The sequence below is a fragment of the Spermophilus citellus genome (assembly GCF_964194105.1).
Source record: "Spermophilus citellus genome assembly, chromosome: 2".
Taxonomy (NCBI): Eukaryota; Metazoa; Chordata; class Mammalia; order Rodentia; family Sciuridae; genus Spermophilus; species Spermophilus citellus.
The window spans coordinates 18,201,919-18,227,883 of record NC_138183.1 but is presented as its reverse complement, the minus strand read 5'-3'; the positions used below and the strand labels follow the sequence as shown (position 1 = coordinate 18,227,883).

At 41.1% G+C, this 25,965-nt stretch overlaps 1 protein-coding gene across 3 annotated transcripts in view; it reads right to left on the bottom strand.

Annotated features, from left to right (window-relative positions):
- The window catches only part of ASTN2 (astrotactin 2), an 856,022-nt gene that overhangs the window by 33,796 nt on the left and 796,261 nt on the right, over positions 1-25,965 (bottom strand). For all 3 annotated transcript variants that reach the window (XM_081282178.1, XM_081282176.1, XM_081282177.1), the window contains one exon: positions 20,820-20,961. In XM_081282178.1, the coding sequence (XP_081138304.1) occupies positions 20,820-20,961 (142 nt within the window). The remainder of the gene's footprint in view (positions 1-20,819; positions 20,962-25,965) is intronic.

Genomic DNA, 25,965 nt, shown 5'->3' with positions numbered 1-25,965 from the left:
CATGAACAAACAGTGACTAAGACAGGATAGAAAGCTAGACACTGTTAAGACTACTCAGAAAAAGCATACAGGGTTGGCAAAGCCTTTCCCTAGGTGAAATCTGGGAGTTGTTGCCCTCACTGATCTAGGAAGGTCAAAGCAACACCGTGTGAAGTTGGGCAATGCAAATCGTTGATGTAAAGATGGACTATTTGGTCCAGGCTGCCAATGAAACATTAAAGATGATGAAGCACAATGGGTTCTGAAATCTCGGTAGGATTCTCAATGGAGGTGGGACATGCAGAGGGGATGGAAGCAGCTGAGGGAAGCCTCCTCTGTCATCCCTGGGTTCTAAAAGAAAATTCAAAGCACTCTTACAGTTGAGGAATTGCTAGCTCCAGGATACAGTCTATCAAGTTGCGCATTCAACCTCTTCATTTAACTAAGGCTCAGAGAGGCAACAGTTTGTCCTAGATCACACAGTGAGCTCAAAGCAAATGCATGATGGAATGCTATATGGTAAGGACTGACAGCAGTGCAAAGAGAGGGGTGGGTGGACATCTGCCTGAGATGCAGCAGAATGTAGGATTCAACCCCAGGTCTGCTTCATCCACCACCAGGGCCCTCTGCTCTTCACCATGCTATTACCTCTTTGTTTTAGCCAGCAGGTTTGATTGCTGCTTTGAACTCAGGCAACCCTTCACAGCCTTCATCTAATATCTCAGAGCCCCAGTCACCATCTGGCTTCCTTTGCCCTGTAAAGATAAGCCTCTCTGGTCAACTGGACACATCAGCCTTAAAAAACCTTGAATTGCCAGAATGGAGGCAAAGGCTGGCCGGGCACGGTTGGCGCATCCGGCCCTGATAAGACCTTGCCACGGCTGGACAAGCTCTCAGGGACGTAAGGCTTTGCGTAAGCAGGAGATTAGAAGAATACATTATTAAAATATTTATTTTCTACAGGTATTGATATAAAAAGGGGGTAAAGTTTCCCAGGAGAAAGATAAGACCCTGTTGGCCTTTCTGTGCCTTGGTTTTGAATACATGGTTGTTAGAGGAATTAAATTGGTACTAATAGTAAACAAGAATGATATAAACTGAGAGTGTCAGGTGAAGCAGCTACAATTTCAACTGGGTAACATGTGCAACCAGGGATGGTGGTGGAAAGTAAAGAACCAGCAATCAAATAAACCATCTTTGCTCTACAGATCGGACTAATACACATTCAGGACATTGCTTGTGTTTTTAGAGGAAAAGGAGGAGCAGAATGAGATAGATGAGGGGGACAGAGTTGCCTGCAAACGTAGCATCACTTCAATTTCTTTTAGGGGAAAAGAAAGAGTTCTGAAGCAAACATGACTAAGTATTGCCATGCATTAATCCTGCACGGTGGCTCATGGTGGATTATCATGCTTTCCCCATATTTTCTGCTTTTCATTTTAGTTTTCATGATTAAAACAAACAAACACATCCCTGACACCTATCAATTTACACTTTGCAGAGCTTATTGCACAAATAACCTTGAAAGCAAGACAAAGCAGGGTTTATTGCCCACATTTTGCATTCAGAGAATTTGATGCTTGAGGGGAGGGTGGCATGGGGGCTTTTAAATCAAGGACACGTAGTGGGAGAGTGATAGAGCTGGCACTTAATCAGTCACTGGTCCAGGGCTCCTTGTGCTGCATTCACCTTGACTTTGAAGACAAAACTTCCCCCCCTCTTGCAAGAAAAAATCTCTGTGAGATTTGCAATGGTCCAAGGACTAAGATGGCACCAAAGCACTTCTGATCTCCAGCTTCTTGGCCACCCACCTTCGCATTCACTGCCCAACAATGATCTTTGACGTCACTGGCTCAGCAAATGTTTCCTGAAGTCTGGATATGGGGTTGGAACTTGGAGGCAGCTGGCTTTACAATTCGTGCCAGCCCATTCTCTGTGTGACCCTCCTCACCTATTTCCTTTTCATAAGCCTAGTTGCTGTGCCTTGTAGGGCTTCCTACCTTCCTCAGGCAGAACCTGAAGGAGAAGGTGAGGAGTGCAGTGCAGCTGTTAGGCATTCAGGGCATTGGCATTAAAAAGACCCAGATATAGACTCTGTTCTGTACTCCAGCCCTCTGAGTTTTCCTCATCTGTATAATGATAGAACAAGACTCGGAGGACAATAGCTTTTGTTTTCAGTTTTCTTTCCCTTACCCTTTCTTCTAGAAGCATGGTATCTGTGTATCCACTGGAGAATCTTTTTTTTCCAATTCTCAATATGGTTTGGGTGGGACTGTTCATCCCATGTCCCTACCTTTCCCCATAGGAGTGGTGACATCATCCCAGCAAGGCCACTGTAGATCTTCCCAACTTGTTTCCCACAGTTCTGTCCTATCTCTTGTCCATTCCCAGTAAATGAGCTAGAATGATCCACCTCAAGAGTAAATCTCAGCAGCTGGCTCAAAACCCTTAACAGCTCTCTTTACCCTCAAGATCATACTCCTTAAATAGCTTGGCCAAAAGTCTCTTTATGATTTGAGCTTTAACACCTTCTTTAGTCTCATCATCCAGATTGGTTCCCTTGCACCATGATACCCACCAGGTTGCCTTGCCCTTCAGTTACTTAGCATATATGACTTCTTCTCCCTGGAAAACCATTTCCCTCTTCTCCCTAGCCTCGTCTTACTGATCCTAACCATCCTTTCTAGTTCAATTAAAATGTCATGTCATTCTTTGGGGCCAGCTCTCACTAGGCAGAGAGGCATTCCCTCATGTTCCATTGGGAGCTCCTCTGAGCTCTCATATCTCTGACCACATTTTATTGTGAGTTCTGTGGAAACAGGAACAATGTCTTGCTCATCTCTGGGTTCCAGGAATGTAGTACAGAACCTCACAGAGAAGTGGTCATTCAAAAACTAATGAAATAAACAAGCACCAATGCTAATAGGGAGGACGTCACATGTGAATATACCCTCAAAGAATAAGCGTGCACTGATAATAGAGAAAGGCGGGAGGATGTCACTCCTAGCTGTGAGAAAACTTCCTTTTTCTCCCAAGCACTTTGTCCATTTATATTATAGGTCTATATGATATTATAAAGTCAGTTCACGAATTTAAATTGGACTGTGGAATAGAGGGTTTTGCACACATCTGTCTTCTTTCTGAAGAAGTGAAAACTTTTGAGGCAAACACTGTTTCATTCTTCTGTCCCTTTTAGGCCGTAGCAGGAGGTAATATAGTGCAGAGGGTCAGAGCATGGGTTCTGAGGTCAGGAAAGATCTGCTTTCAAATATTAGTTTTGTCACTTACTTCCTTAGTGACTTTGGCCAATTTATTGAACATCTGTGAGCCTTTATTTCCTTACCTCTAAACCAAGAAAAAAAAATGTGCCTACCTCATACTTCTAGTTATGATTAGATGTAACATATACAGTCATTTATTTACACATTATTTGTTATGAAATAAATATTGCATGAGAGTCTTCTGTAGGTGTGTGGTTAAGTAGACATAGATAAACAAAACAGATTCCATTTTTACCCCATGAATTGTCAAGTCTAACAGGGGACATACAGTAACACATGTGTAAATATGTATTGCAAAGTTTTACCATTACAGCAAAAGGAAGGGATAAAGTACATAATTCAGATTATGAGTTCTGGGAATTCCATTCTGAGAAATCAACAAATTGGCAGAGAGTTAGTTGCCAAAGCCCTGTGGTGACTGAGAGCTCATGCTCTGGTACCTAGGAGGTTCATCAAATGGTAATGTGGCCTCTGGATCAGTCAATGATTAGGCACGTGGGCTCTGAAGCTAGCCTGAGTTCAAATCCTGGCTCTGTGACTGATCTGTGGCATGACCCTTGGCAAATTTTTTTTACTCTCAGGGTTTTGATTTTCTCAACTATAAAATAGGGATATGGAATACTATCCTCATTGAGAGGACTTGATAATTTATGGGAAGCAGTTAGGATGGTATCTGACATGTTGAAAGTACTTTTTAAGTAGTAGCTATTCATATCACTGATACTTTTATTTGAATTCCAGTGTTTACATGGGCATTTCAGGTTAAGAACTGGAGAAGAATAACAGGAAATTAGGGGAAGATGTTCAATAAAGAGGCAGGGACTCCATTTGCCCCTCCTCTCTGTAAATGGTGCAGTCCTTGCCTAAAGAAGCAGCATATTTCATCATGCCAATGGTGTTCCAGAGTGACCTCTAGGGGTGTCCTCTTGGCTTCCCACTGGCTAGAGATTTGGACAAGGGTGTCACAATTCCTGGAGGACAGTCATGACTCCAAGAAAACATATTATTCAGAACTTCACAAAATTAAAGCAAAAACAAAGAAAAAAGTCTCAGGGGGTTATACTCCTGCATTTTTAAAAAGGGATGTTTTTGCGAATTTAAGATCCATCAAGAAGCCAGCAGAAGTGCTGTTTGTTTATCCTGTAGTTTTTGAGTATCTTCCTTGCTCCTGTGCTCTGCCTCTTCCCCCTGCTACAGGACATAGACGTGATCCAGAAAGATCTATTCCTTGGTACTCAGTTACTGCACACTTTGGAGGAGAGATTTCTGGGGACAGGCCTGTGATAAGGGTGAAAGGAGTTGGATACAGCTGTGGGAGTCTTGATATGCAGCTCACCCACCCACAGCCTCTCCACAAGCAAACCAGCTCCTTTGCTTGTTTGAATCTGTGAATGTTTCCCAGAAAGAAATAGTAACTTCTCCTTTTTCTGGCAAGGGTGCCTGATGAAACTCCCTGAAAACTGGGCCTCTCCCTCCCCTTCAGGCTGGCCTCACACATGCTAATGCAAATCAGTCCTGACCCAGCCAGGGGTCTGCGGGAAGGCTGCCAGGAGCTTTAGAACAAACACGCAAAGAATGTTATTTCATTTCTGGCATCCTGGGGAAAGAGGGACAGCGAGAGGGAAGCTGGGCAGCGAAGGGGGTGGAGAGAGACAGGGAATTAATGTGAATGTGTACTGCAAGAAGGGTGAAGAAAACAGAAAGGGCAGGAGGAAGTTCGCAGGAATAAAGGGCCTACTAGGTGCCAGAAATGAACACGTGGGACATTTAAATTTGACATGGACATTTTGAAGTAGAATTCATTATTCTCACTTTTAGATGCAGGATAAAGGTTGGCCTCCAAAGTCGACAATTTTTTCAAAGGTCCCTCACCTACGAATTGGTAGAATCAGGATTGGAACCCAGACTTTTTAATTTCAAATCGTGAACTATGTCTTCTTCCTGAGGCTACCTTATTGGTAGTTGTCCTTTGATAGATTCCCAAAATATACTTGGAGCACAACAACCCCGTATCCTATGACTCCGATCATTTGTCTGTTCTTCTCCATCCTCTGCCACTGTTCTAATTCCAGATCATCTCTTATGGACCTGCTTTAATATGGACCTAACTCATCTCCCTACCCTAGTCTCTCTTACTCTAAGTCATATGCCCCCTAGATCTTTCTAAAATGCAAATGTGGTCTTCTTTCTGGTGCTCAATACCCATCAAGGATTCCTTAGCCTGCATTACAAAGTCTTATAAATCCTTCTTCTCTAACCGTATACACTGTATATCTCAACTATTCTGTCACCCATGTTTTCTTTCAATTTATCACCTCCTTGCTTTCATTTCAAACACTCCTTCTGCCTGTGATAAAAAATAACTTCCCTAATTTTAAATGTTCAATGGTGACCTCTTCCAGAGTCAGCTCAAAGGCTCTTATCCAAGGGGTACCAGCTGTTAGAGATCACATCTTCCTCAAAACTCTCAAGCCTTCATTATGGGGCAAATTACTTTCTAACTCAAGGAGAATTAACTGCTTGCAAGTTTGTCTCTCACATTGGGCAAAGCCCTCTCCATCTGAGTCATAAGACTTCAAATTCCAACTTGACCAGTGCCTAAGAGAGAAATGCATAAGAATACACAGGTGTGGGCCCTATAGCCAATTTGTGATATAATTATAGTTCTGTCATTTACTATTAAGTGACCTTGGCAAGTCTTAATTTCTGTCTTAATTTCCTTAGTTACAAAATGGGAAATCATATTACCCACCACTGTGGATATATTGTTAAGAGTACTATAAGGTTCAAACAGTCAGTGGACTTAAAGATGCTAGCACAGTGCTGACATGTAATAGAGTTCTATAAACAGTCTACAGTGACAGTGATTAGCAGGCAGAGAGCACACCATTACTATGTTCTTGGCTAATAGCTACAGTTGTTTACATGAAAGACTGACCCTGTCCATTCATCTTGTAATGCCTATTATTAATCTTTGGTGCTCACTGAATAAAACACCTACTAAGTGCCAAGGTATATGCTAGGAATTTACAGGTACTTAACTCATGGTTTTCTGAAACTTGTCTTACATTTGGATCACTGGCAATATTAGTTCACTATGAGCTATATTAAGGATGGGTTCAAAGAACAGTAGAACCCATTTGTTATGTCAGATGTTTTGGAAAATTGATCCTTTCCCACATTGGTCACATCTCTTGTCCAAAGGACTCCTGGGAGATGTTCAACGAGAACAGAGAAGTGTGAGCAAGTACACAGAGGGTAGAGCATTAGACAAGCAAAAGTCCCCTGGTCATCCCAGATGAAGACCTATCAAAGAAAAATCTTATATATGTACTTGATATTATGCTGGAGACCCAGTTCCTTGGAACTTTGCATGTACCACCCTACATTTGTTTCACACCAAAATTCTTTCATAGGAGTAGCAATATCCCTACTTTACATATATAGAAATTATGACCCAGGGAAAATAAGTATCTTGTACAGTCAGAAAGTCTGAGATTTAAATGAACCTAGGATAGTGTGATTCAAAACCCCATGTTCTTAACCTCTCAAATACTCAAGAGGATAAGGGGTGCATGTACACTAGGATCTAGCACAAGAGAGCAACAGGTGCATTATAGTGAACTTAAGAGCCCTGGTGCAGCCCAGCTCTGCCCCTGGATGTCTGAGTGACCTGGGTGGGGATGCTGGTCCCTGCCCTGGGCTTCAATTTCTCCAAAAAGATAGCTTTAAAGTCAGTGATGCTGTGGTCACAAGTGCTACTAATCTGTGGTGATTCAAATATAAAAGCAGAATGGGGCTGTTGGTGATGGAAGAGGCTGTCCTTGGGGGAAAGGAGAAAAGAACAGAAAGAAAAATTCTGGAAGTCTGGATTCTGTCTTGCCTCTGACTTTCTACACATCATTAATGGTGATCCCCTGCAGTCGGCTAACACCTTCCCAGTGATGACCTTAAGACGGCTTGTAGTGACAGCCTCTTTCACAGATGGAGTGGGGAATAAAGGGTGGAGAGACAGCCCTCACTGTGCAGTGATGAGCTTGCAGCCAGGGTGATGGGAAAAGGGAAAGGTTAGGGCCCAGCCTCTAGTTTGTGCTATTGTTAGTGTCCCAGATGCTAAGAGCAGGAAGGGACTTTTCTGTTGATCCCGTTGTAATGGCGAGGAAGCTGAGGTTAAAAAAGACAAAGCTCTTTGGCAAACCCTAGGTGGATGCTCAACAAAGCTGGGCACAGAGTCTAGGTGGAGCTTATGACCCCACCATGGATGGAGCTTATGACCCCACCTTGTAACAAGGTTATGCTGAGATAGAAAGCAGCCTGCTGGGAAAGCCATGGATTGGGAGTTGGGGTTCCCAAGTTCTAATCCTGGCTCTATTTTGACTATGAAGCCTGCAGGTTTCTTAGGCTTCTCTATATATATACTGAGGTCCCAAAATAACAAACTGCAGATTAATTACAACCTTCCGAATTGGTTTATTTGGCCAATTGTAAATTGGTTGCCAACATGTACTAATTAAGAGATTTCACTAAAACATCTGGCTTAGAAGATTTGTCAATACAGGACCATCATTCTCACACAGTAAGGAGTAGCTGGAGCTAAATTCGCCATGTTTGTAGCTCAGCACTGGCCCCAGTTCTCCCTGTTACCAAGCATTTTGGCCACACTGACCCGGTGACATCACTATCAAACTCCTCCTTTCAAAGCCTGGCTGAGCACTTGCCTCATGCCCTTGTGCATTCTGCTCTCCTCAGCACGGTGTTCTCACAGTTATCTGAGATCACCAGCCCACTAAGGGCCAGTGATAGAATGTTTCCTGACAGGGAGCTGAAATCCATCTCCCCTGTAGCTTTACAGTGCACTGCAGCTCCCTGGGGTCAGAGTGAACACATCTGTGCCCTTTAACCCTGCACAACTCTGCAGAAGGTTAAAGACATTGGGCTCAGCCTCCCATGTCTTTTCTGTTTAACATGAACAAACAATCCAGGGCACTCAAATATTCTTTAGAGGCATTATTTCTAGGCCTTTGGTGACCTGCTTCCTTTCCCCTGGGCATTGTTCAAATGCTTCATCTTTCTCTTACAAGTCCCTTGTTCTCTGTGGCCATGAAGCACATTACACTATTATCTCCCCTGAAGCTTTCCCATGCTCCTCATGGACCCATAATATGATGGACAAGGTCCTGCCAAGGTCCCTGCTCTGTATTCAACTCTCCTTCTTTCCCTTGACCTCCGTGTGCCAGTCACCCTCTCTGCTGTACCATGCTACCTCTTGTTTCTCAGCCACCCCACAATCTGTCCTCTGCCTGAAACCCTCTTCACTCCACATGAGCTTCTGATGATACCATAAAATGAGTTTGGTGGCTTGAAACAACCAATATATTTATTGCCTTATAGTTCTGGAGGCTAGAGGTCTGAAATCAAGTGCCATCAGAGTCACATTCCCTCAGAGGGCTCTCAGGGAGCATCCTTCCTAACCTTCTCCAGCTTCTGATGGGCCATCCTTGGCTTGGAATAGCATATCTAAAACCTCTGCCTCCCTCCTCACATGCATCTCCTCTCTATTGCCTTTCCTTTCCTCTTCTTAGGCGGACACCAGTCATTGGATTTGGGGACTAACTTAATCCAGTATGATCTCATCTTGATCCTTAAATTATTACATCTGCAAACACTATTTCCAAGTAAGGTCATATTCTGAGCTTTCCCTATACAGGCAACACAATTCAACTCACAACAACCCCTCCTCAATTCTTTGAGAGGTTGTAGCAGAGAGAGTACCGGTTTGGAGCTCTTCCTTTGTATCTCCACAGCCCGAGGACATTCCCATCAGAGCATGAGTTTGGCATCATATAACAGCCTGGTCCTTTCTGTTTCACTGCCCTAGCTGTGAAATACTGTGGCTGTGGAGACTTTGCTGAGCTTGGCTATTTCTGTATCCCAAGAGCCTACCTTAGCGTGAGGCACCTTGTAGATGGCCACTGTAATCAGTTGTGAAGAAAAGGAAAAGCTATTTCCAGATGTTTGCAGAACTGAGCTAAGACTATGCTACTCTGGCCCAGCACATTGCTCACTCAGGGACAGACTCAGGGAATCCCAAATTATGAGGGCCCTACCCTTCCCTTTTTACCTGTACCCAGTGGCCTCCCAGATGCTCAACTCAACCCAGCCTGTCCTCTACACCATGGTCAGGATTGTCACCATAAAGCACAGGTACCCTGCCCCTCCCCAAAAGTCTCATCTAGCTCCTCATTGGCTGCAGGACAAAGTTCAGGTCTTTTGCTTGGCATTCAAGGTCGAACTCTGCAGCACAGCCTCAGCTTACCATCCCCCTCCAAGTTCGAAGGAACAGTCTGTGCCCTGTCCCCCTAAAACCCTGGCTGGTGTCCCATTCCTGGATGAAATCCTGATGCAGTCTGAGGAAAGAAACAGCCTGCCTGAGAGTCCCCAGCAGGTTTTAGGAGCCTCTCTGTCTGTCAGCTGAAAAAGAGCGTTATTTTTCCTCTGCAAGTCTCTCTTGGCTTAAGATACATGGCTGTATTTGCTTCTGGCTTGAGCACAGCTTTTCCCCTCTCAGGGCCCTCAACTGCGCACTTTGGAGAGGTCAGTATGACCTGATGTTAAATGGATTTGAGCCGTTAGATTGCCCCCCTTACCCTCATTCCCTGACCAATAGGACTGGCACCAAAGCCAGGGAAGTTTACATTCTACCCAAGTTTGGGGACATTAGAATTCCCTGGATCCTGGTGACCTCTTGAATCCTTGGTCACACTCAGCTGGCTGTTCAGCTCCGAGCCTAAAATAGGCACAGACCCTTGTACTTAGGCTGGGTGTGAGGTGAGGGATATAAGGGTATAGGAAGGAAAGGAACAGGGGATGGAGGGAAAGAGATCCTAGGACCGAGCAAGATAGACACAGAAATGATAAGAGAACAAGAGGTATAGTCATGGAGAGAGCAAGGAGAAGATAGGGACCCAGAAAGAAAAAAAAATCCAAAAACAGACTGACACAGAATAGAGGTAGCATTTATGAGAGAAAGAGAGAGAGAGAGAGAGAGAGAGAGAGAGAGAGAGAGAGAGAGAGAGAGAAAACAAGAAGGCAAAAGAAAACAGAGAGCAAAAATAACAAAGAAAAATCAGACAGAGGCAATAAAAAATGGACAAAACAAGAAAGCAGAGATGTTGAGAATATGGAGAGCAGTTTAGAAAGGAAGGAAGAAGGGAGAGAGGGAGGTAAAAAGAGAAGGAATAAAGAAAATAAAGGAAGGCAGGAAGAAGGGACAGAGTGGGGGATGGAAAGAGAAAAGAGGAATGAAAATTAAAAAAAAAACAAATAATTATGGTACATTTTTACAGTGGGAAAGAAGTCAGAAAAGAGCAGGACAGGAACTGTGTCAGGCCCTCCTGGCTTCTTTCCCTGGTATGTCCTGGATCCACCTTGGGTGGTGGCTTCAGCTTACATTGGTTCAGAGGCTGCAGTGACCTAGGCACTGGTCAGCAGGGAAAGCTTCCTCACTGCATATCTCCTTTCTCAAAGGAGCTGGAAGTCCCCTCCAAGTTTGGCTGGTTCACATCTGGAATTTGAGCCAGGAAATCCACTGAACAGATGGGGTCACTGAAGCTAAGAGAGAGTATATAGCCATAAGCTGAATGAAATTCTTTCACCCGGCTTCAGACAATTAATTGCCTTCCCAATTGCCAGAGATGTGGTCTTTCTCCTTGCCTCCATCACTTCTTGAGATGCACAACCTCTGAATTCTGAAAAGGTCCTTTGATATGGCTCCTTTCAGTTCCTCTTTAACAAATGGAGAAACTGAGACCTCCCAAATAGAAATCACTTGCTCAAAGACCAACAGCTATTCAGGACCAGTGGCAGATGACCCTGGGTCTTTCATCTCCCATCATCTGGGCAAGCACTTTTGAAAGACAGCCTGGAGGGCTCCCAATGAATTTCATGTTATTTCCAGTAAACTTTGTGCTGATTCTTGGCACAAAGAGAAGAAATGAAGAGGATAGGGTAGGAATGTAAATAAAGAGAAGCATTGGGATTTCATCTGATACATAATTATAGTATCTGTGGTAGTAGCCCTGGCTGCTTCAGCAGTGTGCTACCCAGGCTGCACCTGGAAAGGGATGTGGTCCATACCCCTTGGGCTTTAGGAATGGTATCTTTGGGCCAGTGGTCTGAATTTCTTTTCAGAGATGTGGGAATCTAGAGACTAAGAAACAACAGCAGATGAAAGTTGGAGATCAACAGCTACTAAAAAAAAAAAAAAAAAAAAAAAAAAACAGCACCGTGAGTCTACCCTTATGGAGAAGTAGGTATGCTCAAGATCAGAATTCAACTCTTTGCATAATACTGGGAGGGCTGGAGGCAAAGACAAAGTTTGGAATTTAGGGTAACCACTTAGCTTTTGGTGGGAGAACTGAAAATTTGTTTTGGATGTTTGTTCCAACCCATCTAGGAATAGATCTTTATGTAAAAGATCTCTTTCCCACAGCTTCCACCTGTTGACTCCTGCCACTTCAACATCCCTAATTCTTACCATAATACAGTGTGGCAAATTCCTGTTTAGGCATTGGCCATGAATTGGCTGGGTGCAAATATTGGCTTCTCCACCTGTTAGCTTCATGACTCTGGTCAAGTTATCTAACCTCTCTGTTCCTTGGTAGACTTAACTGATGGATGACAGTAATAGCAACTGCCTGAGATTATTGTTTTGGGGACCAAATTACCAAATTACCAAATTTGTCCCTGATGAATGAAGATCTTTCTATGGTTCCTGGTACCAAGTCCTGAGCTGCTTCACCTGCCATGCCCTTCCACCATGATGTTCTGCTCCACCTTGGGCCCAGAGCTATGGGCCCAAATTGATGGTAGACTAAACCTCTTAAGCTGGGGGCCAAAATAAACTTTTCCTTCTCAACATTTTTCCTCTCAGGTCTTTTGGTCACAATAATGAAAAATTTGAATAAAACAGACATTGGTATTGAGAAGTGGTCTTGTTACTGTGTCTAACCTGACTATGTCGTTCTGAAGCTTTTGAAGGTGGTTTGCAGGAAAGGATGAATTTGGGGAAGTTTAGAGAGGCAAGCTGGAAAAACTTTAGCATGTTGTAAGTGGAGCTTAATGGGTGATTCTCATGGGAGTTCAGAAGGCCAGAATGCTGATAGGACTGTGGATGATAAAGACTAGGCTCATGAGGTTTCAGAAGAGGAGGACTATTGGAAATTAGACTAGCATGTTATTTTCTGGCAAGGAAGTAGGCTATATTTTCCCAAGTCTTGATACTTTTTGTGAGACTGAATTTAAAGATAATGTACTAGGTCATCTGGTGGAGGAAAGTTTAAGGCAGCACAGAATTCAGGCAATGGATATGGATATTGTAGCAACTTTTAACCAAGTTTACTGTGAAAACAAGAAGCAGAGAGGAAAGTGTAAAAATATGAAAAACTTACAAAAGAAAGAAAAGAAAGTAAAATAAAACTGGGGACAATAATGATATGGTTGTTGAAGAGATTACAACCACTAAAGAGCTGCTAAGTACTTTACAAAGAGACAATAGGACAGATGGTTTGAGGGCATCTCAGGAATTGGCAAGACCACACCCATCTCAGACTCAAGGGTGTAAAAGAAAAAATTCCTTTGAAAGCACCCTTGTAGTGCCTTACTGCACAGGGGGGGGGGGGCTAGGAAATTGTTTCACTGTGCTCAGTTGCCCAGACATTCAGATGTTGCAGTAGCCATGGTCCCAGGAGGCTTGGCTACTGCTCAAGATGGTAGCAGACATTAACATCAACCATATGGTGCTGGTTCTGCAGAATTGAAGGATGCTGGAGTTAGGGGTAATGAAGACTTCCACCAAGATTTCACAGGGAGTCCTGGGAGACCAGGCAAAGTGTAGCAGGGTTGAAGTACGTGAAGTCTTCACCTGAGAGTGTGATGCATGAAGATATGAGAAGGAGAATGTAGCTACAGAGGAGGTCCCTGAGATTAAAAGATGCCAGTAATGTGAGATGTCTGCTAAGGAAAGCTGTAGAAATAGGGCAAAAATAAGCAAAGAGAGGGTATGGAACCACCATTTGACCCAGCTATTTTCCTCTCCTCAGACTATACCCAAAGGACTTAAAAACAGCATACTATAGGGACACAGCCACATCAATGTTTATAGTGGCACAATTCACAATAGCTAAACTGTGGAGCCAACCTAGATGTCCTTCAGTGGATGAATGGATAAAAAAAAATGTGGCATATATACACAATGGAATTTTACTCAGCATTAAAATAGAACAAAACCATGGCATTTGCAGGTAAATGGGTGGCACTGGAGAAGATAATGCTAAGTGAAGTCAGCCAATCCCCCCAATAAACAAATGCCAAATGTTTTCTCTGATATAATGATGTTGACTCATATGGGGTAGGGAGGGGGAGCTTGAGAGGAATAGATGAATTCTAGATAGGGAAGAGGGGTGGGGGGGAACAAAGGGGGCAGTGGATTAGCAAGGATGGTGGAATGTGATGGACATCATTATACAAAGTACATGTATGAAGACTTGAATTGGGTGTCAACATACTTTATATACAAACAGAGATACAAAAATTGTGGTATATATGTGAATTAAGAATTGTAATGGAAAAATAACAACAAGGTACATGTATAAAGGCATAAATTGGCGTGAAGATACTTTATATACAGAGAGATGAAAACTTGTGCCCCATATGTGTAATAAGAATTGTAATGCTTTCCACTGCTGTTGTGTAGTTTAAAAATAAAAATAAATAAATAAATAAAAGAAAATAATTATTCAGAGTAGGAAAAAAATAAGCAAAAAGAAAGACCCTGTGGGTTGCAATCAGCAAAGCCATGGGGGCAGAGTTATACAAGCCCTTTGGATAAAACATCAAATCATTGAACATACATTTATTGTATTTATTGGATTCTTAACTGATATCTCTGCACTCTATTAGGCATCAGGGATAGAGGAAGAGCAAGAAAGATATAGATCCTGCTCTATGTCCTTTCAGTGAGAAAACCAAACAATAAACAAGTAAACAAATACTAAATAATTGCAGCTTTGGTAAGCACCATAGCTTTGACTGTCTGTATGAGGCAACTGGGATCAATGGTAGGGAAAATTTTCAAGGAAGTTCTTTTTAGAAGGTGCTATCTAATCACAGACTTGAGGGGAAACAAGAAAGCAATAATGGGGAGAGCCAATGGAAGACCCTCAAAGAAAGGAAACAGCAGAGATAAAGAGCTTGAGGGAAGAAGAGACTGGCATATTCTAGCAAGAGTGCCTGGTGAATGATGAGTAAAGGGGCCAGAGTGAGAGATGAAGACCTAGCTTGTTCTCCCACCAGAATGCTAAGAACATGATGTTGTCAACATTCCAGGTATGATTGCTAAGGTAAAATATATACAAATAGTAATCACAGTGGTTATTCCTCCTCTTGCCATTTGTAAAACACCCACAATAAGCCAGACAGTGCTTTGGTCTTTTGCTATGTTTCAGCTCATTGTATGTTTACAACCCATGAAATGGGAACTATTATAATGCCATCTTACATATGAAAACACAGAGAGGTGACAAAACTTGCCCAAGGCTACACAGAGGGAAAGAACTAGAGCCAAGGTAAAAAACAAAACAAAACAAAACAAAAACACCTGTGGCCAATTTCAAAGTTCTAATTTAAAAATGTGTGAGTATGTTCATGTATGTGTGATGGTGGTGGTAGTACTGGGAGTGTAGATTCGAAGGATTTCTTCTTCTTATTATTGCTATTCTTCAATAAACATGGAGTGACTCTGATAATCCTTTACAGGTGCTCAAATCCTAATGAAAATGTCCAAGCATTTTCTCATCTATGATATAGTTTAATCTTTGCAACAACCTTGGGAGGTATAATTATTTGTGTCCATTTTATGGATAAGACTACTTATTTCCATTTTACAAATAAGAAAGAAACATGAGGCAAGAAGTTCCTTCTCCCAGGACCTGTAAGCTATAATCTGGGCCTGCTGGTCCCCATGTCTGGTCCTCTTCTGTGGTAAACAGTGTGGCCTGCAGTTAAAAAGCCCTCTTCAACTCCAACCCTCAGCAGGTCCTTCTAACAACTCCACATGTGTGGGGGGCAGACGTGGACAGCACGTGAGTAGAGGGGAGGATGGACATCAGAGTCAGCTTGGGCATGACTGTCAACTCTATCTCCTTTTCATGTGACTTTGGGCAAACAAATTACTCCCTTAAGTCCCGGGTGTTCCCATCTGTGATATGGGAAATGATGAGAATAGGCTACCATTATCGTAGGGTTTGGGTGAGGATTAAATGAGACAGCACATGTATTTTGCATGGTTTCTGGTATAAAATAAATTCTCCACAAAGTATTACAATACTATTTTCCAGAAAAATAAGGTGGCACACTTAGAATCAGGATCTTGGTTTGAACTCTCCATCCTTACCTTTGGAAACGCAAGTCTTAGCACTGACTGGCATCAATCTTTCCTAACACAGATGTGAACATTAAAACCAGAGGAGAGGAAAGAAGTGGCCCAAGGTATGGCTGAGAGTAGTCTGACACCTGACCTCAGCTTCATTTTTTGTTGTTTTGTTTCCATGCCCTGCCTTTTCCAGGGCCTTGGTTTTCTTTTTTTTTTTTAAAAAAAAAAAAAAAAAAAAAAAAAAAAAACATTTTTTTTAAAGAGAGAGAGAGAGAGAAGTTTTTTAATATTTATTTTTTAGTATCGGCAGACACAACATCTTTGTTTGTATATGGTGCTGAGGATCGAACCCGGGCCGCACGCATGCCAGGCGAGTGCGCTACCGCTTGAGCCACATCTCCAGCCCAGGGCCTTGGTTTTCCACTATTCCTCTAACCCCACTCACCCCTGCTAAGGAGTTTTCCTCTAAAGACTCTGTTCCCACCAAGTATGTTGGCACTTGGCTGCAGTACCCAGGCTCCCTTGGCACTCCTTTCATAGGATGAAGCCAGGGTGGGCTTGGTGCAAGCCTCTGGATGTGTGGGAATGCGTCCCCCACCCCAGGAATCAGGCCTGGCTGCTGCTGGTATGTTTGCTGAGGACCCTTTGGCAGCCATCCATGATTCGAGACAGGCAAGCCAGCCAAGACAAGACAGAGGCTAATTACCTTGGGTAATAGGAAATTGGACAGCAGCTACAAGAAGGGTGTCTAAGCCTCTAGCCAGGCAAGGACAGGGACCACAGATGCCCAGACTGGCCTCAGTCACTGGCACTGAATAGAAACTCCTGTTCAGGGTCATCCCTGGATTTCAACACCCCAGGAGAAACAGGGGCTGGCTGCACTCACAGACCTTCTGGGTACCCACCCCCTCTCTCTGCTGTTCTTGTTTGTTTTCATTCAAAGCAAAACAAATGAAACAAACAAGGAAATTCAATTTAAATAGGGCACGGGTGCTGATGTTTCTGTTTTGTTACACCAGGGTGAGCTTAGGACAGAAAATCAGACTTGACTTTCACTCTTCCAATTGGTCTCACCCTGAGGCACTGTGTGAAATTACATGGATGAAGGGGCTGCAAAAGCAATTTGCCTTTCTAGATGGGTGGAGAGAGGGAATGGGGCTGGATGGGGGGCGGATTGGAAGAGAGAGAGAATGTAATTCAAGTGTGAAATGGAACAGAGACTGAGCGCACATACAGAAGCAGAAACTAAGAGGATAACAAATAGGAAAAAGGGAGTAAGGGCTGGGGTTGTAGTTCCATGGTAGAGTGATTGCCTAGCTTGTGAGAGGCACTGAGTTCGATCCTCAGGACCACATAAAAATAAATAAAATAAAGGCATATGTATGTGTGTGTGTGTGTGTGTGTATATATATATAGTTTGTTTGTTTGTTTGTTTTCTTTGTTTGAACCAAAAAGGCCATGTGAGGCAGTGGAATGAACATTTTTATATATATAAATTTATATATATAAATTATTTTAAAATATATTAAGAAAAAAGAAAAAGAGAGAATGTCAGACGAAGATAGGAATCTGTAAAGAAATACTTTCCTAAAAAGGTTTTAAAAGATACAGAGATACAGAGAAACAGAGAGGCACAGGAGGGGCAAAACAAAAGTTAGAGAAATTGAAAAGACAGGAGCCCAGGAGGAGGATAAGGAAAGACAGAATGAGGGTAAATTCCATGGTAAAAGTATGCAGAACTCTCAAGCTGTGGGGGATCTGGTGCATCTTCATTTTAAACATGCTGAATTGGCACAGCAAATACAATGATAGGAATGTTTAGCCCAAGGTTCCAGAGGCAGAAATGGTGGCAACAGGATGTGAACCCAGGATCCCTGGTGGAGAGCCGGGGGCTCCAGTCTCCTGACACCTGAATCTCTTTGGAAGCCTACATGGGGGGACTGCAATCAGGCTGTGTTCAACTAAGTTCTTTTTGAGCTTTCTCTCATCTGAATTCACTCTCTCTTCTCGTCTTTCTTTCCAAAGGATTCTGGATGGTCGTTCCTTTTGGGGCTAGTGGGATTTCAAATTGCTTCATAGGGACAAGTTCCTCCAGGGTTGCTCTTGGAAGAAAAAGACATTGATAACCAAGGACTGAGTCAAGAAGAATAAAATGAGAAGAAAAATTGTTAACATTCCTGCAGCCTTCCTCTGTGCCAGGCATTCTGGTAAAGCCTGTTCTTGTAGTTTCTCAACTCAATCCTCTTCTCCATAATTCTATGAAATAGAAGAGATTACCAATCTTCTTTTCCAAAGAAAGAAACTATCATGTGGAACAGTGTAAAAATGACTTGCCGGGGGGTCAAGTTAGGAGTATGTACAAGGCAGAATCAGGATCCACACCCAGCCCAGTCTGTCCCTCAAGTCTGTGCTCATTCCACTGCCTCACATGGCCTTTTTGGCTCAAACAGAAGAAAACAAATTTTGGTAAGGAAACTAGCAAGAAGAAAAGGAGAAACCCCAAGAAAGAACACTGGGAACTATCTTAAAACACAAGACCACGTTGGTCAGACTTCATAGGAGGAGGGCCGCCAGTGGGATGAGAGAACATTCCAAATAACCCTCTGGCTCTTGGTCAGAGTGGCCCAGATCACAGGGCCATTAACAAAATCAATCTCAAAAATAAATAAATGAATATATAAATAAATAAAATAAAGAAATGTTCAGAGATAGGGAGGACAAGCTCATGACAAGCACATTTCCAGGACAGAGGAAGAACGTTCCCTACTTCAAGAGGTGAGTAGGAAAAGTGCCAGGCAGTGAGGAGAAGAAGGGGCACAGGAGTGTGTTCATCATATTTGGAGGGTGGCAACTGATATGGCATCTCTTGTGTTAACTGCTTTTCTGCAGATCCATAAAATGTTTCATCGCTCTATATAACAGAGCTCTACTCATTATCCAACACAAGTCCCCTACAATGCCACCCAGAGACATGGTTACTCTTTCTGACTCTTTCTGCTAACTGCTCTCTCTCCCTTGAAGAATGGATAGGGAGGAAGTTAAAATTAACAATCACCAAGGGCAACAACATCAACAGGGGTAACAGCTGACGTTTCTTAGACTCCTACCAGGAGCTCACCACCAAGCAGAAAGCCTTTGCACATGATCTCACGGGGGCCTCCTAAGAGCCCAGTAAGCCAGACACCATTTCATCGATACTTCCCACAGGAGGAAGTGGAGACTCAGAAGGTGGAGCACCTCATTCAGTAACTTGATATCACACATCTGATAAAGGGGAAAGCATGGATTTCAACTTAGGTCTGTCTGCCTCTGGTCATCACCCTTAACGAGGGACAAAGGAAACAGATGACAACCACCAAGAAATTCTGAAAATGCTATTTTCTTCATGGGATCAGAACTTTTAGAGTTGGAGAGGACCTTATGCCTCTTAATCTAGTCATAGTGGCAGGGCTTACTGGTCAGGATGTAAAGTCTGAATTCAGTTCCACCAATCACTATGAGGATTGCAGTCATTCTTTGATGCCTGAGGTACATTCTACCCTCACTGTGAAGACTAGATGTTTCACAAAAGAGTTCTGACAGCAGAGTACAGGGATTCCTGTCATAGACTATTCACCGCTCCCAAGCAATTTAAGAGAAATCTTGAACCCCAATGCCTCTGAGACACCCGGTGGCAGAGCCAGGGTCGGAAGGTCCAATTCCCAGCTTACAGTAATGTTCTTGAGTTTAGTGCACTAATCTGTTGGACGTTAGCAAAAAGCCTGAATATGTCAAGCACTCAAAAGGGCACCATGGTTTTTGGAAAAGTCACAGTATTTTTATAAAGCAAGCAGAAGTGGGAGATTAATGTGCTTTAGAGGTGAAAGAGTTTCAGAGATTGTGGAGAAGCTAATATTTATTGAGCATATACTTAGGATACTGTGCTAACTCCAATGTTTAATTAATTTTTAATTATCATTTAACTCCATAAACTAGGTTTCATTATTTCTGTTTTACAAAGGCAGAGCTTAGGTCATATAACTAAAAGGACTAAAGTCAGACTTGAATGCAATGTTTATGGCCTTTTACACTATCACTAGATTCTAAGTTATCTAAGAATAGGACCTCTGGCTAAGTTAGCATTCATGCCTAAAGTCCGTAATGCAGTGCCAAGACATAAGAAACCCTCAGAAAATGTCTGTTATATAAGTAAATAAGGTATGATGAGTAAATAAAAATGTAAACAAAACAATTGCTAAATGAAAGAGTGAATGAAATGAAGAAATATAAGCATGGAAAAATGGACACATGAGATGGATAGAGAAGGGAAAGAGGGAGGAAAGATGTGAGGGAGAGATAAATGGAAGATGGCAGAATGTTGGGTTGATGGATAGGTGAATGGGTGAGTGAATGAATCACTGAGTGATGAAATAAAAGAATAAATGAATAAGTTGGATAATTGATGAACAAGGCTTAGCTTCTTAACAAATGTAGCTTTCTAGGCTACTAAGGGAGATGGCCTATGGATCCACAATTAGGGTATATGAAGAGAGTCAGTCTCTAGAAAGCCATCCAAATGTAGCAATACTCAACAAGGTAGGAAATGATTGAAAAATAAGCCTCTTTTATTTTCTGAAATTAACAAATGAATCTGAGAATGACTTCATCTGCAAAGGTTTAAATGCAGTGACTTACGCATTGTACCATGGAGATGTAATGGTACAGATACTTCTGTGTGTGTGTGTGTGTGTGTGTGTGTGTGTGTGTGTGTGCATATGTCTCAGATATATAATGTTTCTAAAGGGAAACAGCATGAAAGACAGAAAAGAGCAGTAGACAGGGGTTTCCATCCAGCTCTCCTTGATAACTTGCTCTGTGATCTTGATTCCCCTCTGGGCTGCAGATTCTCTGTCAGTAGGATGAATAGTTTTGAATTTCTGCTTTCTTTACCTGGGATCTTGAGCACACTGATTTTGTGACTCCCAGTGACCATACTTCCCAAATGGACACTTCTAAGCCTCAGAACCTCAACGTACACACATAGGTTGTCTAATAAAACATTTGGATAACCTGAAAAGAATAAGTGCTACCTTCCCTCCCAGGCTTGAAATCATCCTGCCATCACTCCCCACATACCCATCACGTCTTACTTGTAGAGACCATCGGGCTCCAGGCACTTGAAGATGACCGAGTAGATACTGACTTCAGGGATCTCTCCATGGCTTCGACCAGCTGCTACACAAGATGTGCCCAGGCCAGAGAGTAAGTCATCAGCAAAACTCAGGAATTCTCCTGGAGGGAGACAAAAACAGATGAGCTCCCCAGCTCAGGCCTTGATGAGCCAACATTCATGCCCTGCTGTCCAAACCCATTGAAAGTCTGGATACTATTTTCAGGATGATTAATGGGCAGAAAAAAAAAAAAAAAAACACAAGATATGAAAATGTTACTAATTACTATCTAGTCCTGATGACTCTTCATTCAAATGTATGCCTGAATTTTTACGCCTATAAAGTGGGAATGCTAATACCTACCTTTATAAGATTTTTTTTCTTAGAAAATTATAAAATATAAAATTTTTATAAGATTTTTTATAAAGCTTGTATTAAGCTTAAAATGAAGTAAATTAATATAATAAAATATAATAAAATACACAAAAAGAAAACAAGGGGATTATGCTTCCTTTCTGCTAGAGTAACTATTTTGGCCTTGTCACTGTCATTAATCATTAACTTCTTCCTAACTCCTTAGACAAGTCTTTCTTTTTTGGAGATTGCATTTTTCTTATTTGCATAACAAAGAGGTTGGACTAATGAAAAAAGAGATTTTATGTCACGTCGCTACTCTTATACACTGTTACAGCCTTCATGGAGATCATGCTGTGATGGACAGAGATGTAGACAGTCAAGGGCAAAGAGTCCTATGAGTGATTAGCAATAAAGGTCATGAGTATAGGAAAGGACAGTGGAAAAAGTATTATATCTATGTGATCCTCAAACTCCATGATTTCTAAATGTCAATTTAGCCATTGGATGTTAGGGAGCATTTGAAATTTACTAAAAAGAGAACTCTGCAAAGAAGAGTAGTCTTAGCTCTGATAAGAATTTGCCACACACACACACACACACACACACACGTATATAAACACATATGTATATATACAGCATATATATATATATATATATATATATATATATATATATATATACTACTGTACAGCTTTGGGCAACAAAATTCTCATTTTTGTGACTTAGTTTTCTCTTTTGTAAGATTAAGGTGCTAGAATCATTTTATGAGCCTTGATAAAAATAAAATAAAATAACATGGTTAATTTATAAGGGCAAAATTAAGACAGAAGAGCAAATCCTATAGTACTGGTGATACATAGGAAAGATTTAGAGATAACTCAATATAGAAACAATATAGAAACGGCTATATCAATTCAATTATAGTTCAACAATACAATGGGGTATTTTATGGCCATTAAAAATAATTTGTGAAAGAACATGAAGTTATATAAAAGGATACTCATGGCATATTGTTAAGTTAAAAAAACAGGTTATAATATTACAGAATAATCTATTTTGTGGAAATTCTACATATATATGAATTTTAAAGCAGAAGAAAGAAAATGTTGCAAATTCTTAATAGTTGCTATGTCTGGAGGATGAGATAACAGGCACGTTTTAAATCTTATTTTTGCTCTATCTCTACTTTTAAATTAACTTCAATAAACATATATTGCTTTCTAACAAGAAAAAGATATCAATAACAATTACTTAAAAATAGATAATGTGAATGAACCAGACGAAATGGCCTCCAAGTTCCCTTCCAATTCTAAAATGGGATGATTTAGGAGCAAAGTTGGCATGTGAGGTATTTTACAGTGCACAGTATGAAATAAAATGGGGCCTTCCAACTCTTATTTCTTTGTTCCTCATCATGCCTTCTGTGGAGTTCCTTGGGCTTTGTATTTTCATACATTTCTAAGTAATAATGCCGGTTCAATTATGTCCTCCCTGTTGGGGATTATAAACAAGCCAATGAAATGGAACTGTTATGGAACCACAATGTTGGTTAAGAACTTGAAAAGATTAGAACTCAGAAAAGACACGTGGGCATTCTTCATCAAGAAGCTGGTTGAGCAGAATATACCTACAATTCCTATTGCTCTTTCAAAGAAAAGTTTCATTCTTTAAAAAGTGCAGTAAAAAAAATAAAACAAAAACATTTTATTCTTCATCTAAAAAGTGAGTCTTTTAACATTTGTTTGGTTGAATTGTTTGGATTGTGCTGGGATTCAGTCAAACTAACTCTTCTATAGTCTAATATAGCAGATCTGATGGGTAGCTTTTTGCAAAGGATATGTACAGTTCATTGACTTGGCACCAGGATACTGTATTCAATGTCTTAATCAGAATTATGTCAGCAATATGCATTTTCAGCTCAACTATAAGACAGACATGGGCTGAAATCTATTGCTACTATTTGTTGAAAGCCGGTAAGCCTCTCAAAGTCTCGGTTTTCCATGACAAGAAGTTAATATCTCTTTTGTGTGTTTCAAGTTTAGAAAGTAAAGCCAAGAATCTAGAAAGAAATAAAGATTTCTAGAACCAGAGGTTTTTCAGTAAAGTGAAGAGGTAAACAAAATATATTTGTCATGACTTTTAGCATCCCTCATTTCATCTGCAAGCCTCTTATGGTCAATTTCTTCCATGGTTACAATCATAAACCAACAATATCTCCATTCCAACAGATACCAAAGCAGAGCAATGTATGTGATAAAAAAAAAAAAATTGAAAAGAGGGGAAAACATGGAATTATTCATTGGATGGAGTGAAGGTCTTGTTTCATTCGGTTTCCCAGGATTTCAAGTCTGGCTGTTTATATTTGTTTTCTTTGAGCTTGGTTCCACGTCTGTCTGCTTTTCAATTTATTTCCAGATAGCCATTGAAAGAGTTGGCTCTTCATGAGGGAATTCAGTATGCTTGTGGCCAGGATTAATTAACTGCCTTAAAGCCAAAAGATGGCTGACATTCATTTTCAAATGGGCATAGCTTTCTAGATATTTCCATGAATTTCAGAATAATTTGGATCATGGATAAAACTCCCATAAACATGATCAGGTCAGTGAGAAAGTTCTAAACAGTTTTAATGTTCATAGGTTTAATTCAAGTGGAAAAGCTGGACAACTTGAAGTGTAACTATTCCTATCAAGGGTACTATAGGTGCATATAAGTGTCCAGTTCTAGTTGGGACTAGATCTGTATAATGATCTCAAGGAAAGTTCAAAGGAAAGGAACCTGCATTTAGTACAAACTTTTCTTTTTTTCCATTTAATCCTAACAACAACCAAATAAGTTACATGTTCTTATCCCCAAAGTAAAGATCAAGAGTATAAAATGAGGACTGAATAGAGCTGAGATTTGAACCCCTATTCTAACTCCAAAGACTTACCTTTTCTTTTATACCATGCTGCCTCCTACAGAAAGTTTCAAAATGAGGGTGTTAAAGAGTGAGCTTCCTCAAAGCTATTCAATTTGCAATTGAATATACACCACTCTTAGTTCTATTGGCCTGAAGAATGAGACCATAAAACAAATGGTCCCTGACCTTCTACAGCTTGTAATCCAACAACAGGAAGGGTTGTTAAATACATGAACAGCCTCATAGGATAAATTGTAAGATTGCTTTTCTTGGCACTCCTTCAGAAGATTTAAATGCAATGTAGATGCAGACAGGTGAATGAAGTGGCCCCTCAGTCCCCTTCTCTCATCTCATGGAGGGGATACTAAAAAGGTCTGTGAGCATCTCTATGTACAAATGCAAATCAGTGAGATTCAACCACAGTATGGTAGTGGTTCTACAATGTACTATACTCCATATGTGGCCACAGTACAGTCTTATAAGTAGTAATACAGGGCAGTGGCTAAGAACATCCACTCAGAATTCACACTGCCTAGGACTTAATCCTGGTACAATCCCACTTAGTGCTTGATTTGGACAAGTTCTTTAACCTTGTACATATATTTTCTTCTCTGCTAAAATTAATGGCATCTAATATAATTTTGTGAATATCATATAAAATATTGTATATAAACTATTAGCAAAATGCCTAACACAGTAAGGGCTCAAAAATGTTGTCGTTATTGTTTTTGTTGTTATTCTTGTCATGGTAACAGAGATAAAGACTTAGACATGTTTTAATACACACTTCACCATTAATAGATGATAAAAACTGAAGGTCAGAGAAAGAAAGTGGCATGACCATGGCCACACCCAGAGTGGGAGGTAGATATGGAACAAAAACTTGGTGTCTTCACTTCTATGGTCCAGGATCATTTATATCAGCCTGCCTGTGAGATATTTGGAGAATTAAAGGGCTTTCAAAGCTGCCAGAGGAGCCCTTTCTCCTCAATTTCTGACCACTTTTTTCAGCATGAATGATATATATTTACTGGGCATTGACTATACAATAGGTACCATGTTAGGTCCATGGTTCCTTTCTGCCATCTTCTTAAATCTGGAATTACTGAGAAAGAAACAAATCTGAGAAGAAACAGAGAGATTCAGTAGGTTTCCAATATATAATATATTCTAACAGCAGTTTACCAATTAGAATATATATAACCCCAAAGGTAAGGATGAACACTAATGATAGAGGGGACTAGAGTGCGTCTCCTCTATTAACCTCCAACCAGATCAACTCTGACTTGATCTAGGTCATATGCTAATGGTCTGTGTTTTATTTAGTTTTAAAAGACTGTTTATAGAAACCTGTTTTAAAAGTTTTATGGCTAAATAGAGAAGAATGAAATTATGTCATTTGCAGGAAAATGGATGGATCTTGAGAACATTATGTTAAGCAAAATAAGCCAAATTCAGAAAGTCGAGGGTCATGTTTTCTCTCATGTGAGAAAGAAAAAGAGAAAAAAAAGTGGGGGAAAAGGTGTAGGAGAAATCATGAAAATAGAAAGAACATAAAAGTAGACTAGAGGAAAGGGACTAGGGAGGAGAGAGGAAGGAAGGGAAAGGGGAGATACTGGGGAATGATACTGATCAAATTATATTGTTATATTGTGTGTATGTACGAATATGTAACAATGAACTCCCACTACCGCATGTAACTATAATGCAACAATAAAATATGAAAAAATTAAGGCTAAGCTAAAAATGTTTGAATTCTAAAACTGTGCCACATCCCATTGTTGAAAAAGGGGATCAGGAATACTGCACCCTAATTTAAGGATTTACAGCTACTCAGGGGCCAGAGTCCAGAGCCAAATCCATCTCTCT